This window comes from Rhea pennata, chromosome 5 (assembly GCF_028389875.1).
Source record: "Rhea pennata isolate bPtePen1 chromosome 5, bPtePen1.pri, whole genome shotgun sequence".
NCBI lineage: Eukaryota > Metazoa > Chordata > Aves > Rheiformes > Rheidae > Rhea > Rhea pennata.
Window position 1 is genome coordinate 43,910,162 of NC_084667.1, and position 19,967 is coordinate 43,930,128.

A 19,967-nucleotide genomic window follows, 5' to 3' on the forward strand; every position below is an offset into this window, starting at 1 on the left:
GACACTCATGGCTCTGCCCAGTCCACAATTTTGAACACGCAAGAACAAAGCCATGCTGGCATATCAGCATATCCATACAGTCAGCAGTCATTCCTGCACACACACTGTGCTTGCAGTTTCCTTCATACACCTGGTGCTGGTTCTGCTTTCCCTTTCTCATGTGGCTCAGCAGTGCAGAAGGGTTTCTGGCTGCATGCCACAGTACCCCATCTCCCAGCATACCCCACTGTCACCCCACTGGCAAGGTGATGCTCTGCTCACCTCCACCTCATCGCAGTTGAAGAAGTGAATGTCCGGTTTGTGCTGCTCTGAATCCTGGCACACAAGGAGGAGGATGGAGGAATAGCGCATCTGATTCAGCACTGTTTGGCAGTGCTGGACTGTTGGCAGAGGGAATTCCTCCAGCTCCTCCTAAAAAAGAAAGAGAATGGGATTGGGCAATGAAGAGCTCTATTAAACTAACAGGGGAACGATCCTGGGTTTCCTGACAGAGCTTGTGCTTCTCAACATTGATTTTTTGGGCTCTTCAAAGATGCATGTCATGGTTTGCAGAGAGGCAGTGTGTGGTTGGGACCCAGGAGAAATAGAAGAGAGGTGGATGGGAAATGGAGGTGAACTCATGTTCTTTTCTGAGTCCTGAATATGGAACACCCAGCATGAGGCTTCAACAGGTTGAGCTCAGTGTTTGCCATCATCTTATTTTGCTTTAACTGCACTTGTCACATGTCCTAGCAGAGCACTGGGAAGATGCTTTTTGTGTAATAGCAGTGATAGGACTTGCCCTCCCACTGACTCCCTAGTACTGACCTTGGACTAATATTTTTTGGTTTCTCATTGCTAAAGTGCAGGCAGCACTACCCTTTTCCCACTTTCTGGCTGTTCTGTCCTGTCATACTGGGTGTCCTGTGTGCATATGCATGTATTGCCTGTCAAAATGGGACACAAAATGGGATTCTGCGTGTTACTATAATGCAAGAATAGATCCTTCCCTCTTTGCTCATACTATATGCAGATCTCCATGTACCTGTATGTCTTCATCACTCCCTCAGAAAGCAGATTTACTGCTGACCTGGAGCACAGGTCAAGGCATCTTCCACCTAGGTAGTATCTGTGCTTTGGATTCATGAATACATCAGCCCACACCTGCTTGCATTTGAGTTAAAGTCAGCCAACCCCTGCACATCCAGGAGTGGAGTTTGGTAGTGATTTGCCCTTATTCAGATTCCTGGGAAATTGTCATCCCAAGAAGAACGGGAATGGCATGCACCAAACCCAATAACCTGCAGGTAACTTTCCCTGGAGCCCTCTGGGTACCTGCGACTCGCAATCCAGCAGGCGGATGGACTTGTCGTTCACTTGCAGCAGCATCTCCTGGGTCCAGATCTTCTCTTTTGAATTGAGCAACATGAGTTTTCGAATTGCGTCATCCACTGTCACAATGGATTCACTCTTGTCCATGATGAAGGTGGCCAAGTGCTGAAGTTGGGAGGAAAGGAAGAGAAAACAAATGAAAAAGCTTTGATGGTACTGTGCCATAAATCATGGGCAACACCACCTCCAAAAGTTTGGATTATTGTTTGTCTGTCAATGTGCGTGGGCATGGGCATGAAAGAGTCACTGCCGAGGGTGTACGTTCTGGTTGTTAGTACCAGTTTGTGCTGGTCTGTCCACAGTGGTGAAAGATTGGAGTTTCCTAACACAGCAAGGGTTTTCATAATGAGTTTCACCACTTGCATATTTATCTCATCATATGTCAGTTCTAGCAGCTCTGGTTCCCATCCTGCAATGTGTGATTGAAGTACTGAATAAACACAGATTGGACCCCTGGGTTTTTTAAACTGCATTTAAAAAAGATGCAAGACACCTCCAAATCCAACACCTGACTCTGCTCCAGCCTTTAAATCCCCTTATGTACCTTCCCATCAAAATCACCAAATTAGCCCTTACAATACTGAAAACCAACCTCTCTGACTGTAAGAAGGTGTTTTTTTGCTACTTGCCTCTGTCCCACACTGCGACTTTGCTAGTTTTCCCTGATTTTCCTGCCTCCCGCTACCTGTCCTATAAACCCAGCTCAGGACTCTTCCCATGACCAAACTTGTCTCCATGCTGTATTCCTCTCTTGCTCTAGGTGATATGTGCACATGGGTTGGGAACAGCTCTGATGAGTGGTAACGTCCTGGACATGACTGCACTTGCATGCTTTCCCAGCCCTGCTCTACTGTGTCCTGAAGTGTGGCAGTCCAAGCTTTGCACTTGGCACTGATTGTATTTACGGCAAATTTGTGTCATTGAGCTGCACCTGCAGGCTTTCAACTGCTCCTGGGGCTCCAGGGGAGGTGAATGCTAGATGGGAGGCTGTTACAGAAAGGACAAGGGTGTGTTGTATCCAAGTGCTGTGTCATCCCCATCAGTGGGTGAAGTCCACTTCTGAAATCTGGTAACTTTCTCTCCTCTCTGATCTCTAGATCCTCCTGCTGCTGTTCAGCCAGTGAGAGCAAACTGCACTCACAGCAGCAGACCTGTGTCTGCCAGCAGAGGGGACTGCAAGGCAGATAAGCTGGCAGCTTTGTCTCTTCAAAGCACAGTGCTTTTGTAATACAGGATGAGAGCAGCCAGGCTGTTTTCTGTGGAGTTGTCCTTGTGTGACTAACTGCACAGTAAGGCCACACGTTCAGGTGACAATAAAGGAGGGAAAAAATCAGGGAAACAAAAGGGAATGGTCCTGTTTCACCTTGTTCCCTCTACTGCTGTGCTGTGATAAAAAGGAAGGAGAATGTGCCCTGCTGGGAAAGTGGCTGGATATTTTCCCTGTCTCTGTCTTAAGCAACATTCTCCAGAAGAGATAGGCAGGAGGTTTCTGGATGGGCATGGTATAGGCCGGCCTGATAAATGCAGTCTGTGCTGTAGCTGATCCTAGGACCTGCTGCCAGGAGACCTTATCAGGACAGGTCCCAGCTCCTTCTCCCTTCCCTGCAATAGCTATGACTGACTCAGCTACCAACAGGACTCTCTGAGTGACACTTCTCTGACTTGATTAGGCTGAATGATGTGTTGCTGCTAAATGGAATGGGCATGTGTGGCTCAGCTGAAGAGCCATGGAGCTGCTTAACATTGCTGGCTCTGGGATCTAGGTACTGCACACCTCTACGTGCACTACTGCACATAGCTGTGTAACAGCAGATGTGTTACACAGTGACTGGACGGATGAGGACAGCAGTGCAACACTCCTGCCAGGCATTTTGTGTTTGTGTCAATGGTAGCAGTGGAAACTCCTGCTTGTCTTTGATGCACAAATCCTGCAGTCTGTTTTCAGAGCAGGAGCTGGAAAAAAATGTGGTGCATTTAATTGGGTTATAAAATTTGGAGAGGTCCTTTGCTGACTCTTTTACAGGGGTGAGTTTTGTCTGGCTTTTCTCCCTCTGATCCCTTGTCTTTATGGCCTGCACCAGAGACCATACCCACGTTAGGAAACAGTCAGTTTTCTTTCTGGTGCCAAAGCTTTGCTATGGTGGTGCTGTATTGGGATCAGGACCTGCTGTTCCAGACACAGTACAAAAAGACAGCCTTTATCTTAGAGAACTGACAAGCAAGAGATGCAAAATGCAAGAAGAGAACAGAAAAGGACTGGGGGAGAATCAGTCTGCTCCCTCTATCAGTCTCAGGTCATGTGCTGGTTAGCGAAAACCAACACCAGTGGGCAGTGTCCTCTAGGACTCAGGATAAATTATGTGCCTTGAAGGAAGATGAGAGAGTTGCTTTAGGAAGGAAGTCCTTTCTACCTTTTAAAAAAATGGGAGGATGTGGACTGGGAGGTGGACTATCAAGTAGCAAAAGCTGGCCTTGGTTTGCACTGTCCTGCCTTAGAGAAAGTAGTGAAGGGGCAGAGGCTTAGTATATTGTGTCTGTTATGGACCAAACTTGAGGGGATCCACGCACTCAGAATGAGGCACCTGAGACTTGGAAGGGCTTGGGGACCTAAAGGCAAGGACAGAGTCACAGCTATTTCCAGAAGAGGTAGTTGCAGAGGGAAAGGCACTTGTTTAAAGCCCCGACAGGTAGAGAGGGCAGAGTCTTTAAACACTCTGTCAAAGACAGAGCAACACCCCAGTCAAGTTCACTGCACTGGAGAGAGGATCCCCATGAGGACTGTGATGGGACTTGGATGGTGAGAATTAGGAAGGGAGAGAATTTATGGTGACTGCTTTGTTGTTAAGTTGGTAGTTGGGTAATTCATGAGGAGATAAGGAGATGAGAGTGAAGTGTGGGACTGGATAGAGCAGAGAAGAGGCTAAAACACTGTGGATTTTAAGTGAAGACTCGTTCTGTGTTCATAAAGCAAAGGTATTGGGTGAGGCAACATCTAAAAACTCCTGGCAGTTATTTGAGTAGAAATACTGAAAGCTGAGGTTGGTCATGCAGTCAAATGCAATGAACATGCTCAGGTATGTATTACTGTACTTGTAAAATGCTGCATGAAAGGTATTCACAAAGTCAATATTATCTGTGCAGAGGTGACAAGTCCTCTGCTTTCTGAGCAATGAACTGAATTGGTTTATATTTGATGACTGGTATTCTTATCTGCTGTATTATTTTAACTGCCAGGTTTACAATCTTCATAAATTCCTTTGTTATTTACTGTTACGTAAATTAATTTTCATGGAGGGTAAAGCCACATGTCTGGCTCAGATTTATTAGAATACTTTTTCCTTTCTGTTTTGTTTAAATATTGGTAGAGCCAGGAGGAGAAACTTGCTGTTATTTTTTATTTATCTCATTAAAACCCCCCTTTCATCCAGAGGGAGCTTCAAATATAGTAACTCCTATATTAACAGGCAATGACTTCCTCCATTATTAGACTTTGATCAGCTTATAGATTACTTTGAGGGTGTAAAATGCCTTTTACGAGAAAACCTCCTCCTTCTTCACTGCCTGCCACTGAAATCCTGTTTGCCTTGATCAAAGTTCAAGGTAGAGACTCACAAATGAATGGCATATGGCATAATTAATGAAGAATTTGTGTACGTGTCACTGTTTAAAGTCCCCTCTCTGCCTCCACAAGTGCCTTTATTAGATAGAGCTCACTTCAGGGTTCTTTGTGACAGTTTGAAATGAAAGGCAGGTGACCTTCTTTTAGTTGAAATCAAAGATCACATGAAGAAAAAGGGATTGATAGCCTTTTAGCTACTGGCATATGGCCACAATTGCTTTCCGCTGCAAGGGCTGCATGATGCACAATGCAGTAGTCTCTTCCTTGAGTCATCAGGAATATGGCATGGAAAGCATATCTGTAGGCTAGTACTAAAAGAGGGGTGGCTGGTCATCAAGTTTCTTGGATGGAAACCAGAGCCTCTCTCTAAACAAGCATGTCTTAAAATTTAAATTTCATTTTAGGCAACTGAGAAGGCTTTTATATTTCAAAGTTAAGTTTGCACTTAAACTCTGCTGAATCTCTGCTGAATCAGAGAAAGAAGACCCTATTTACTAAAATATGGACTGATGAAGTGCTTTCCTTTCAGGAATTCTTGTCTTTCTTGTCTTGTTCAGTTCTCAGTGACGAATGGTGCAGCTGGTTGTGGACAGGCACATCTGTTCCTGTGGTATGGAGGCCACTGGCTTCCTCCAATATGTTACGTTCCAGGAATTGCCAGGCCTCAGCCAGCCAGAACGGCTCCTCATTTTTAAGTGGATGTCTGTGACCCTGGAAGGTGAGTCTTGCTTAATGCCTTTCATGGTGGAACAGTCTTGAATTACTTGAGAGGACACAGCAACTGAGAGAGTGCTGCTGGGTGAAAGATGATAAATGATGTGGTCTCTGGTTTGAACGGATGAGTTTCTATAGCCACCACGGAAGCCCCCATTTTAACTCGTCTCTCTGTGCTGATCAAGAAGCGTGGTGTGACAAGAGTGAGAACAGCTTCACTGCTCTTCTCCAAATGCAGAAGAGGGAGAGAGAATAATAGTGTCTCAATTTTCTGTTTGCTTCCACAGAATTATCCTTATCTTTTTGACATCTTTTTTTCCCCATTCTCCACTCCCCAAATACTCAACATTTTAATTTGCTGAGTCTTGATTATTCAGTAAGGACTGGAGAAGTCCCACATTCCTACAGGAGGAATGAAAGCTTCAAGCAGCTTTGCTGTTTGCCTCTCCCCAGGGCGTAGAGAATGACACTTGCTTATTATAAGAAGGTTCCTAACCAATCTTTGGCCCAATGAAGTTCCAGGAAAACGAAACACATTTCATTATCAGCCTCTATTGTTGACGTAAGTCTCTGCTCAGGCCCATAAAGTTTCAGTGTAGGCTCACCTGTACATGGTACTGTGAAGTCTCATGCATAATGACGTTGGAATTGGAGTATTTCTTCCTTTGCTCTGCAAAAAGAAAAAAAAACAAGCCTTCTGTTTAATGGCTATTTATTGGTAAATTAGGATCTAAGAATTATAGCTTTCATAATGGGGTGCTACTGTCTTTCTTGCAGTCTCTGAACTTTCTACTTTAGCTGGACTATTGGGAACAATAGAACATATTAACCTTTGTCACAAGGATTGGCAAATCCTTGGTGTCTTGCCTTTAATGCTGCTGAAAATTTGATTCCTTGAGGTCAGCACCACTTGTGGAGAAAGTTAAACCTAATACAAAGGAAAACCACACACAATAAGTAATTAGAAAGCTCTCATAAGAGGGCTGGGGAGGTGAGGAGCATCTTGAGAAGTCTGGCACATAGGTGGGAAGCGCATGTGTCAAAAAAAAAACATCCAACTGCTACCCACTAGTTTGGTTATAACAGCACTTTCAGACTGTCCTCCAGAAAAAATACTTTCTGAACTATTATGACTCTTCTAGTTTGTTTTCTTGCAATTTCTGGCAGGCTGTAGTATAGGGCTGCAATGTAAAAATAAGAAGAGTTGTAAGGATCAAGGCCAGACAATCAGAACTTGAGTTTCTTGAATAAGATTTTTATGAGGCAAAGAATCTTTATTATTTTCTCCCTTCTTACTGGAAAGCAGCAGTAAGGAGCAATTGGAAAACAATATTTGAATTTTCATGAGGCTATTGAATACAATCCTATAATAATTTACCCATTATTTAACTGGCAAATTTCCAGTGACTTGTTGCAAAATACTTTGCATGAATAGGAGAGGAATAAGTACCCGGTCTCAGAGTGACTTGGGACTGTCTGAACTTCAAGCATTGTCCTTACCAGCAGAGGACACCCTGTGATACCTGTTTTGTTTAGAAAATGTAAAAAATATTTTCACTTTTCTTAAGCTGAAAATAACCTGTGTTAGAATATCCTATCTTGGGTTGTGACAAATGTCAGGGCTCCTTGTATTTTAAAGAAGTATATATTATTCCTAGCTTATTTGTGGTTTACTTCAAAGCTCTCTTTAATGCCTTCTCTGGGATGTTGGCTTCTCTACTTTTTCCTTTTTCTTCAAACATGGAACGTGTGATCTCATTTAACAAATTTCACATTAAAGAGATTGGTATCTAGAAAAGAGATATTCCAATATAAAGGCAGTCAGTGATGCAGCCAATGGACAATTGCCATTTTTTTTTAAAAAAAGGATCTTTTGGTGAAGTGGCTCAACACCCATGCAGACCTTTCCAGAATATGTTTTTGGTTTATAGTTTTTGTAACATGTCACATTTTTATTGAAGAAAACATTCCCCAAATCCTCATTGAAAATATTGGTAATACTTCTGTTTGCTGAATACTGGAGTTTTCCTAGTAACCAAAATACTAGGGCTTCTTTTTGTAATTAAAAAGTTGAAAAGCTGAAAATACTCTATCTGAACTGTAAACAGGGAAACAAAGTGAATATAAAGCACAGCAAGGACAGGAGCGCGTAACTAGAAAAGCCTGGACTTCAGAAGTGGGAAAGAGCTGTGGGAAGGAGCAAGGTCTGTCACAGTAATTACCATCCTCTGATGGTCCTTAGAAGGCCCCTGCCAGCGTGGGCCCCAGCCTGGGTCAACCAGAGCTCCATCTAGTCAGTCTTTTAAGTGATAGCTAGAGAAATGGGGTAGCAAGCTAACAAAGGTGCTGGTGACATAGCACATCCCTAGGGACACAGAGTTTCATTTGACTTTTCTTTTTGCCATCCTCAGAAACTGAGCTGGGTGTTTTCACATTCTTTCAGTTCATTCAACAGGAAAACTACCTGTATATGCACTCATGTGTTTCCTGGGTTACTTTTGCTGTAAATTGTTTCCCTTCTGAGTAAACAAGCTCAACTCAAAGAGTGTAAGGCACTCGAGTGGTAGTTCTGGCTTTCCCTCTGCTTGTGTCTTGAGTTTCTTTTTCTCTGTTCCTTGTGTAAAGCACAGAAGTGACTATTTCCTATCTGCTGCTACTACTATTGTATGATAGAGTTTCTGTTCCCTTTCTTTCCACCAGTGAAGTGGCATCTCGATGCCAAATCTGGACCAGACCTGGTCTACCTCCACACTGCTTTCCTGCTCTCAGTTGTGAGGCTTTGATGGGCTCATGCTGCTTTGCTGAGAGAGAATAAATCAAGTTCTGACTCTGAGAAGGGAGCAATGTGGGAGTCTTGCTCTTAGGGAACTCAGCCAGGTTCTCATTAAGTCCCGGTTGCCTTTAGTGGGGACAGAACCAGGCAGTAAATCTCTTGCTGATGGAGTGCACACTGTTGCAAAAGAAGGAAAATTGAGTATAGGTGATACAAGCAGGGACAAGGCAGAAGGAAAGGGAACAGCACCTGGTCTGCTTTCACCCTGTTTGCACGTTTGTTAACAGATTCTTTTCTTTTCTCACCTCTGTGCACAAATGTATCTTATCATGGTTGGCATGGGAGTGACAGTGTGAGGACTCCCAAGCTGCCGTTTGGGAAGAGGGGTGTGCAGAGGAAGAGGGAAAGGTGCTTGGTGCAGACACCTGCTCCACTTCTGGATCTGCTGCCTTGGAGACCTCTCCTCCATGTGAAAGAGAAAGAGATCTACCAAAAGGGAACAGAAAAGTAGAGGGAATAACAGGGAGCCCACATAAGGGAAGGCCAACACAAGCAGTGACTGAAGCGATGTTCTCTATCAGCCTTTCCCTACCCTTCTGATTGACACATCCTAGGAGAAATGCTCTCCAGCCACTTCACACAAAGTCACCAAGTGTGACTCCTAAACCACCAAGGGTTGTTTGCTGATGGATCTAGCAAGCCTGTCCTTTATTTGCATCTTCTCCAGTGCCACCAGGAACTGCAAAAACTCCTATGAATAGGTGACATTTTCTCCACCAGCAGGGCCAGCTTCTGATGTTGCTACCCGCTCCTAATGCTGCTCCACACATGCCCAGCTAAGACCATGCTTCCATTCCCTTTACCAGAGCTCATCTGAGTGATCCACACAGTTGTGCAGAGGCAGCTGAGGGGTCAGTGGACTGCAGCAATGGGACAGAGAAATGGGGAAATAGTCTTGGAAAGATGGCAGTTCCTTAGACTAGTGTTAATGATGGAGAAAATGCAACATTGAATTAGAGCCTGAGTGTTGGCTGGAATGTAATTTGCCAGTTCTGTTCTTCTCTAAGCCTTGTATACATTGGAGCTGTAGCAAGGAATAATTGCAGTGAACAGAGCGTGCTGCTGTTACAAGAGCAGAAAAACTGCAGAGTACCAGCCTGGGGCTTTTGCTTAGTTCTGGGGCCTCTTTGCATTCACTTCTCACCTAAATAGCCATTACTTAAGCTGTCTGCTTGCAGATCCTGTGCAAAGCGAGAGGAAACTGGCCTGAGGCTGCTACTGATCTCTATCAGAAAGTTGACAGGAATTAAAATATCTTAGAGGCTCTTACTTCCTTTGTACTAATTGCCAGAATTTCTTCAACTAAGTCATGTTCTTCCTCATCTGTGTGTGTGCTCCTGCATGTAACATGCAGCTACCTGCCTAGATGGTGTCTGTATAAAAATATATTTGATTTTGAACCAGTCCCTCTAGCCCTGTGAGTGCTCTTATTTCAGCTTACTTTGATTTAGTTCACATCAAGTGGGAATTTGGTGTTTCTTTGGCTGTCCTGAAATGAGAGTGCTGGCTGGGAGGGCAGCTGAAGATTGGTTATAGTTAAAGAAGTAGAAATCTCTCGGGTCTATTAGACTGTAGGTCTTTCTCAGTGTTTTCTTGTTAAGTTTTTGTCAAGTGGTTAGGCTGTGAAATGCTGGTCAGGCACAAGAGATGGTGAAATTGGGATTAAGGCTTAGATCATGTGCAGATTTGCAGCACGCTTTTGGTTTTGATTCCACTGTTTTAATATGAACCTTTTTCCCTAGCCTCCTTTTTCATCTGTTATACTTTTATTTTTATTAGGCTTTATTAGTCAAGCTACCAGGGAGGACTGAGTGCATTTCAGAGCCTGGTTAGGGCTCATCAAGCATTGCCAGCAGGTGTCTCTCCAGAACTAGCACAGACCCAAGGATTGTTTTCCCTGTGATTTTGCTGGGGTTTTTCACCTTATCTTCTTTGCCAGCACAGACTTTTCAAATTGTGCCCCTCTGAATACTTCTCTAGAAACAGAGGAGTGAGCACTGGTGACAAAGAAGTTGCTCATGGATGCAGGAGCATCCTAACCACATAAAAACAGGGCTTAGAGATGATGGAGATGAAAAGGGACACTGCAGCTTTTATTCAGAGCCCAACGAGGGTTGGTAGAAGCCGGTTACTAATGCCTTTTATTTTAAGCCTGAGAGGTGCCTTTAGTTCAGCAGGACACCCATGTACTTTGCACCTTGTATCTCTATGACTGAAAACATAGTAGCACGCTTTACCTCGGGGACTAATTCCTGGAAGCACCAACGTGGCTGCTGTTCACAAGTAGAAATGATCTATTGGTGAACGCGCTGGCAGAAGCATTAACTAACACTGTAAGTCTCTGAGCCAGTGTCTTTCGTACTACAAGCACTGAATGAGGGGTGGAGGGTAGGCAGTTTCCTAGGGAAAGACCTCGGACAGCTAGCACAGCTTTCTGCTCAGCCATTAGCTTCTGGAGTGACTTTAAGTAAATTAATAAATATTTCAACATGCCTATTTTTCACCTTAGACTCCCATTAAAGAGTCAGTGGCATTTTTTGTTTGCTGTGTTTTAATTGCAGTCTGCCCTATTTCTAATGTGGGGCAAGGTCTGGAAGAGAAGGGCACACAGAAACACATATCCGTTGGGATTCATGTCTAATGTGAGTAACTTTTTTCTCTCTCACTAACCTCAATTTCCTCATGAAGCATTTTGCGTGTAAATAGATGACACTAATGGAAATGAGAACACCGTGTTTGTGCAGGATGGAGACAAATTTGGATTTTAAGACATTCCATCCCTTCCTTTTTAAAGGGGAGCGGAAAAGGCTGAAGTCGTCAGTCTGGAAACACAGGTTTTTTACATTAGGACAAGCAAATGCCTCCAGCCCTGACAGGAAGGGCACTGGGCACTGTGAGCTGGTAGTCTCTGAGGAAGGGAAGGTATACTGGCGAGATAGGATTACCAGAGGGAGAGTTAGTGTAGCATCATGCTGAATGGGGCAGAGCTCAGTGGGAAGGCTCCCACAGTGCCTTGCATGTGTTGTGCTCAGCTCCATCCCCATTTAGTTCTCCAGAAATGACCGCACTCCTCATCTTCCTCTCCTCATTGCAAAGGTCAGCAGCTCTGCAGAAAGCTTTATGCCTGCCTCAAGTGTCAGCAGTCAGCCCTGCTGTCCCAGAACAGTCACGCTGGGCAGAAATGTGGGAAGAATCTGTGTTTCCACAGCCAGACTGGCTTACTGCTAGAAGAAGAGATCACAAAGCTTAGCAGTGGTCAACATTGTGTCTGGTTGCCTCGAGGCTGGCTTCTGGGGTCCTCTTTGCTGACTTTGCCCTATCCTCCAAGCTCAGAGAAGCTGCATGTGTTATGGATAGTGGAGATCTTGGCATGCACCTCTAAGAAAATGTTTGGAAGAAATGTCTTTGAAGGTCTCGAGAACCTATCGAAACCTCAGACTTCTGCATGGCCTCGTTTCTCAACATCTGCACTCACTGATAAGCTCACTCAGTGCTTAGGCCCTTGTAGTCACCAGCAGCCTTTCCAGCATGAGAAGCAAGCCATGGATGAGGGCCCTGTTGCCCTACAGGATGTGCTGCAGTGAGGATGGAGCGAGTATGGGATGAGGAGGCTGGAGACAGGCTTTTCTCTCTCTTCAGCCTGCTCCTATTCATAAGCAATTGCTCCAATCACTTAGGAAGGTTCTCAGATCCCTGTAAAACATCTACAACTAATTCATTGTTTCTCCAGCTCTCTCCTCACAAACCTAACAGCAACAAATGAAATAAAGGAAAGGAGATGAAAATGCAGAGGTTCCCAGGTCCCTTTATAGATTCTCCTTGAAGGCATTTCTGTGTTACTTTTAAGCGCCACGGAAGTAGAATGATGTGCCTTTTTTGTCTCAGGATGCCATTCAAGAGATGTCCCAGAAGCTGCCCAAGCCAAAGAAGGGAGTGTTTCTGCATGTTCTCTTTCCCATTCCCTTCTTTAAGAGGTCTTCTTGTTCTTCTTCCTGAAATCTTTTCCATCTTGTTGGCTTCTACTTAGCCCCTATTGAAATCTCTCCTTTCTCTGTCTCCCTCCAGCATCCTCAAAAGTAACCAAACTGCCTGAAGACACCTGGGCTTTCTTGGGACAGCACGGTGCTAAAAACCTGAAGTATCCTTCTTGCCTAGTGCTTAGTTTTGATTTAAATCCAGAAAGAATTTTAAGGATCTAGACTGCAAATCACTATGGCATTCAATCTCAAGTCAAGTCTATCTGAGAAGTGTGGACACTTTAAAATAAAAGGAAGGTTTTGTCTGTTTACTCTAAAGCAAGATGATGAAATGTTGCAAACCTTTCTGTGGATGCATAATTATTTGCTTTAGCTTAAATCTAGCCATGGCCATTCTGGGTTGAACTGAATATGCCACACTTAGAACAATGCCTACATGGAGATCTGCGGCTGTTTAACCCTACCATTCAAATGGGATCCTTTGTGTTAAACAGGTGAACTCCCTTCTCAGAAAAGACTTCATAAGACAGGGCACTTCTCCAGAGCGGCTGCTTCACTGCCCTTCTGCACAGCTCTGTCCTCCATCTGCTTAATTTCATATGTATGAACACTGGCACATTAGCAGCATTAGCTAATTTCCTTCTTGGTTTATCTGACACCTCTTACACTTTGCATTTCTTCTCCATTTCAAAGGAGAAGACCCAAGTGCTGTAACATGTTATCTAATCTATTCTATGTCTCCAGGAGGCAGAGAATTTGTATAATACCCATGTGATAAACAGAGCCGCAGGAATATAAAGATGACTTTCCTGTGATTGGGTGGCAGCCACTGTCAGAGCTTAGATCACAGCATGAAGCCAGCGTCGAACTAGCCTGAACTCTCGTTCAGGTCTTGTAGGGACAACCCTCCTCCCCGTTGGCATAAAACTCTGCACGAAGAACCCTGGAGTAAGTCATTTTTGCCCACATGCTTCCTATCAGTATCTGCAACACCACTACACTGCTGTTTAAGTAAATTATCTGCTCTGTGTCTTGAGAGGCTGTGGCTGTGGAAGACTATTAGGATATAATATGGGCTGAATTGCAAAGGGCAGGACTGCTGCAGGGCTTTTGCAATAGTATAGCAAAATTTGAAGGTGATAAAAGCTGGCACAATCCCACAGTGACCACTGCTATACTTTTTTCCCTTCCATCTGCCAAGATAACCAAAGAGATGGGGAAAACAATAGAGTTTTGTCCCTTGCTTTTGGTGTCAGGTAACAAATAAAATTCATGGTATGGGGATCCAGGATTGTCGGGGCGAGGTGGATGGTATGATCCACTGCTCTGGCCTCAGGAACAAGGACCTGTATAAGCAGGGGCACAGTCTGTTTCTGAACCTAAACGCTCAGTGTTTGACTAGCATGGATCATCCGGAAAGTTTTGAATGACTTGAGCACAGACACCTTGCGGCACATCATTGACACATGTGGAACCAGATCTCTTAGGGAGAATTGTCTCATCTGTTCCTCCTGAGGATTTGGCCCAGTAAGCCCTAAGACACCCCTTTCAGGAGAAAAAAAAAGACTGTAAACATTCTGTAACTGAGTTTAGTTTAGTTGTTCAGTCCTTTCCTAATCAATTGGCTTTCTTTTTGCTCAGTACCTAGAGGTATGAGAAAAACTGCAAAGCCATTCTCTGAAGAATGTTATCATCACCAATATCTTATGGATAAACAGCACTGTGGAAATGATGTTTTCCACTGGCACCAGCAGCCACATGGTGAAACAAAAAGTTCAGACAACTGCAGAGGTGGCAAGGTAGATTTTACCCATGTACGCAAAACTGTGCATTGAGCTGAACTTTTATGATAGCAGGCTAAAATTCTGGATGGAAGGGTAGAGTGTCCCGTTTCGCCTTTTGTTAAGGAGTGGAAAGAATTAAAGATAATAATAATTGAGAAAAAAATAGGATCAATTCAAATCCAGGAGAGATGTGGTTATCAGTTTGGTCCAGGAAGGCAAAACACATCCTCAGCGCCAAGTTTTTTCTCCATTTCCATGCAACGCCCTTTTTTCCAGGGAGTTAGGATGTGGCTGTAGACAATCCTTTCACCCTGGCAGAGTGTGTGCACAAGATATTGGCTTGTGGGATAAATTCTGCCTTCTGGGACCCAGTTTAGAGCTGAAGTAACTTTGTCAAAGTCACTTGGGGTTTGTAGTGGTGTAAAGGAGGACAGGACTGAGCTTATTGTCTTTAATGCATGGCCTCTGCTAAGAAAACAGGGCAGAGCATTCCCAATAAAATGTGGCAATCGGGCTTAAGCATGGAAAAAAGGATGGCCCTAGGGGTATGATACCTAGAGGGGGGCCTAGACTTGGTCTCTCCCAATTGCCTACTACCAGCTTCCCAAGTAGCCTGTGAGTATTCACAGGGGTGAGTATGTCAGCTTAGGGAGGAGAAAAAACAGGCTTTTCTGGGATCCAGCTCATTTGATCCTGAAGTGGATGTCTGAAATAAGTTAGCTGAATGATGTACCAAAAGCACCTGTGGTTATTGACTGTACAGCAGTGACCCTGGACAGTTGTGTGCAGAAGACGCTTGTCCCTGGGTATGCAGGGTGCAGCAGCAGAGTGGAGTGGACTCTGCTTTCCCCAGATTGTTAATGGGTTATAGAATTTTCTTTCTGCTCTTTTTGCCTTTTGTTAAATGTTTGTGAGATGGCAGAAGAATGGCCTCAGGACTGCCATGACACTAAGCGTTCCTGGAGTTTCAGGGGAAATTGGGCACTGGTGGAGGGAGGGCTGGTGGTACTATGCTGAGCAGCCAAGGGGGCTCGCAAGCCACTTCCAGGCAGGATCCTAACACTCAGTCCCAAGCAAGCATCTTCTGTTCCATTTACATTCTTGTTACTGCTCTAAACAAAACTCACTATGTTCTTAGTCTGGGCCAGGGCCAAAGTCAATTGTGGCGTAAACAGTGCCTCTGACAAATGCAGCCAGTTACACGAGTGTTGCGTGGGCCCTGAGATCCCTTCCATGCACATCCTCCTCTGATTAATTAGGAAGTTTTATCACATAGGATCCTCCCTGATGCTCCCATATTTGTGTTTTGCTGTTGCTGGGCAGAAGGCATAGTGGAAAATGTGGGGGATAGACATGTAGTATGTGAAGCAGCCTGTAATGAACCTAAAAATAATATCAGCCTGGTGATACACATGATACTGTATATCCATAACATCTTGGTAATGCCTTTGCTCTGGTAGTACCTCCAAATGATACCTGCACAGACTCTGTGGGATGCAGCCATCTCTGGTGTGGATTGCAGGAAAGAGACTGTATCCAAGGAGAGAAAGTCTTAGCTCCTCTCCTGGTCTGGTTAGGTTTGGAAGACAGGCTGGCAAACAGCTTTGCAGGCAGATTTTGGATGTCTTGCGCTGGCAAGGCAAGGACATGTCCTCTGCAGTACAACTGATCTCTAGAAAGGCTATAACTGCAGGACAGCAGGGGCCACAGACCTAAATACCCGGTTACTCCAGAAGGATTTAGAAGGAGCCCAAGAGTCAGAACTATTGCTTGGGTACTGAGCTTCTGATGAAAGCTCTGGTGAAAGACACAGACACAGTGCATAACTAGGAAATCAGTACTGTGCAATTCAGGGCTGAGATGCCAGTGTAAAATTGGTGTGAGTACGAGCAGATTTGGCCCTGCCATTCCTGTCTGATAGTATTTATGTTCCTTTGCACCAGCATAAACAACAGCAATCAGTTGGCTCTCCCTCCCAGCAACAACTGGAGTATTTAAAAAGAAAGGCCCTAGCTTGCCATTTGGGTCGAGCTGCAAGAACAAAATGAGTAGGAGCATCATTAGCTGCCCTGTTCGCTCATGAATTGGGACACAAAGAATCATGAACTGGTTTGAAAATTAGAAGTTTCTTTTTGATATCAGAGTCTTTGTGCTCTGTCAGCTTTTGTAGCCTGTATGGTGGCACATTTCAAGCTATTCTCCATGTCTCTGAGAATCTCTTATCTTTCTGTTAAAACATGACTGAACTTCTTGCAAAACCAGGCTGTTCTAAGAACTGGGGCTCAAACCCTGCCCACAGCAAAAATGAGGTGAAATGCAGGATTGTTTATCTCATTGACCATACCAGGCCAAGGACTTTTCCCTGATTCACTGTATCCTACTAAAGCCCTTTCTGGTGCCCACATTCATTAGAACAGCCTAGGGAAAGCCCTAACTGTTGCCTTCTGGAGCTTACCAATTCATGTATTATCTATATATTATATATCACACATTCTTTACAATAACCTGCCAGTGTAGAATTAGCTGGTCCTCATGCCAAACCAACATTGCCTTCCAAAAGGAGAAACAAAGCAGCAGATGCCCCTCTGTGCTAATGAAAATCATGGAGATCTGCTGGGCCTGAGTTACAAAGCAGATTTATGAAATCGTATCCATTCGCAGGACCTGAGTACTAGGCCAGATCTGATCTGGCAGTCTAATGGCTTATCTTTGGTTAGTACAGTTTTGCCAGTCTGACAGCTTCCTGCTTCTTTATGGAGTAGGAGGATGCTGCAAGTTCTGCAGGGTTAGTCAAGGATCTCATTTCTAGCATTGCACAGACCTGCTGTGTCTGAGCTCCTAGCAGCGAGGCATTTGCAAATCACAGATTCATAGAATCAGTAAGGCTGGAAAGGACCTCTGGAGATATCTAGTCCAACCTCCGTGCTCAGCAGGGTCACCTAGACCTTAGTTGTATGGCCTGTGACTTTCTTACATGCTTGGACATGACTGCTGCTTTACTGTAAGGCAGAAATTAACCTGAAAAGACAAGTAAATCTGTATCATTGCAAGAATATCTGCTAACCAGTGAAAGGAGAGAGGCAGCAGGAACAATATACCACCAAATGCTTTGTAGCAGCTGCCCAAGCTCCAGATTGGAAGCACCTCTGCAGCTTCTTTCAAAGCATCAGACTCCCTGTTTTTCCTGTTACCGCCACGGTACTTTTTATTGGCCCTAAGAACTGCCAGAAATTGTTGCAGTGATGTTGGGAATCTGCGCATCTGTATCATGCATGGATGTAGTCATGCAGCTATCACTCTTGGTGATTTAGTGCATGACCTGGAAGCTCTTGAAATGAAAAAAAAAAGGCTGTCATTGACTTTGGGTCAGCTGCTTTGTTGATAGTGTGTCAGCAGCAGTTAATAGATGTCACGAGGCTAAATTCCTCCTTGGCATACTTAACATTTGCCACTAGCTCAAGTCCAAGTGCTCACATTCCTTTTTTATTAGCTGGAGACACAACCCACTCCAGGAGAGCAAATAAAAACCTGACCCTCCTCCTGGGTTGTGCAAGGGCTGTGTACGTTGAGTAACACTGTGTGTTTGTATCCAGCTTGCCAAGGAATGCAGGGATGTAAAGCAATATGTACAGTAGCACACTGTCTAGTTGGCAAAAATGCAGGGGACACTCAGCGGAAGATAATCAGACTATCGAGAAAACAGGGGGGAAGCTCATGGGCAGAGATATTCCCTTTTCCTTTATAATCAGAGCTGGATAACAAATTATATTTCACCAAACAAATCCAAATATTTTTTTCTGAATTTCTCATGGCCAGTAACAGTATTTTTGAACTTCAGAATACATTTAGAAGATAATATGCTAGTGTTTAGTATTTGAGGGATCTTGATTTAAATAAAGAAACTGGGGAACTGACTTTACCTGAGAACCAAAAAGTTCATAATGAAAAGTTTCCTTTTTTTATTTTATTTGTTGTTACTAAACCATACAGCTTTTGTTCCCAGTGTATTTGGGCCTATCCAACAACCAGTTTTCATTTAAGAAAACGTTCCTGTGAGTAAACCCTGAGCAGTCCCTACCTGCAGGAGAAAAATTGTGCTCAGCAGTCGCAAAGTGGCAAAGAAAAAATGGTCTGGAAATACAAGGTGGGCACTGCAGAATCAGAGGTGTAAAAACCCTCTTTGTGGATCCCCTGTCACTCTCATCTCAAAGGCAGGCATGAGGTTTTGCCTGCAGAAACTGCGGGAGGTTAGAGCATGTATGGCAGCTCTATGGTCTGGGGAAAGAAGCTAGTCACAGGCCAGCAGAAGCAGTGGCCCAGCACAGAGCCCTTTCTCCCTGTGGCATATCCTAGGAGCAGGCTGTGCTTTATCCAAGGACGTGTACAGGTACCTTGTTAGCAGCTGTATCTGAGAAAGGAGTTTGGTTCATGGGGTGGGAAGTTCTGGGTAGCCAAGCTGGGTGAGATGAGGAGCAGCAAGGACTTGGTTGCTTCTGCACAGGAGAAAGCTCTCTCATCAGGCTTGGGGAGCAGGTACTACTAGAGATTAATGTAATCTTGGGCCAAGTAAAGCAGTCGGGCTTCCAGCCAGCAGCACACAGAGCAAAGCCTGCTCCTAGCAGTAGCTCTGGTCAGTAGTGAGCTGAGCCTATGCATCTCCAGGCTTTCCCATCATTGGGTTTTGATCTGCAGAAACCAAGAGAAATGATGATTTCATTTTTTCTTTCCAGCGCTGTTTCTTACCAGAGTATTAAATGTCTGAGGCTTTAAATAAAAAGGTCACCCACAAGACAATGTTGGAGGGAAGCAGGGGTAATCTGAAGCTGGAATCTGATGGGAAAGAGGACATGAAGAAAGAAGCTGAAATGGCAGGGGGGAGCCGTGGCAGAGGACAATGGAGTTATTCAAGGCCAGGTGGTGGGGTAGATGAGGAATTACTGTCTCAGGCAGTACTCTGACATGGATCTGTGAGAGCAGATTGGTGCGGCCAAGGGCTTTCTTGCAGTGGGCTGCGGAAGCAAACAGCAACATCATATCAAGCTTGCACTACTTCACAAGCTAGGCCTTTCACTCACAATGCTGCACCCACTGGAGGAGCGCATTAGCTCCCTGTTCTTGGGGCAGTGCCCCATTGCAGTGTGCAAAGACATCAAGGGACAGTCCCACTTCTGAGCAGCTTTTGTCCATCCTGGACAGCTCTACCCTGTGCTTTTGAGATCTTGGGCAAGCAGACAGCAAGCAGCAATTCACCTTTGTACTCTGTTCATGCTGCCAAAGAGTGAGACCAGTCTGCTAGAGGAAATGTTGTGACATCTCTGTCCTATACGTCTAGAAGGTGGGGAGAGACACCTGGGATTGGCCCTTGGGTACTCAGGTAGAGAGAAGTTCCCATACTGAGAACATGCAACAAGGTCTTTTGAGATGAGGTCCCTTGGGAGGAGTGTTATGTACAAGAAGAACTGGGTCCAGTAAATCCCTGTTAGGTCGCTACCACTGTGGTCAGCACCAGCTCCCTCAGTTGCACTGTCATTTCTGAAATGGGAATCTACAGGGGAGTCTGAAAGAGGCTTCTTCTCTACAGCAAGGACTGTTGCTCTTTGCTGGATCCCAGACATTACGTCCCTATAAATGATAGCTTTAAGGGTACAGCCTCGCTGCTTTACTGATAG

At 44.6% G+C, this 19,967-nt stretch overlaps 1 protein-coding gene across 3 annotated transcripts in view; it reads right to left on the reverse strand.

Moving 5' to 3' along the window:
• EPS8L2 (EPS8 signaling adaptor L2) overlaps positions 1–19,967 on the reverse strand; it is a 79,108-nt gene that overhangs the window by 26,432 nt on the left and 32,709 nt on the right. For 2 of the 3 annotated variants that reach the window (XM_062577650.1, XM_062577649.1), the window contains exons 4-6: positions 6,310–6,374; positions 1,315–1,476; positions 262–411 (exon numbers count right to left, since the gene is read on the reverse strand). In XM_062577650.1, the coding sequence (XP_062433634.1) occupies positions 262–411; positions 1,315–1,476; positions 6,310–6,374 (377 nt within the window). The remainder of the gene's footprint in view (positions 1–261; positions 412–1,314; positions 1,477–6,309; positions 6,375–19,967) is intronic. The other variant, XM_062577651.1, reaches the window with a different exon arrangement.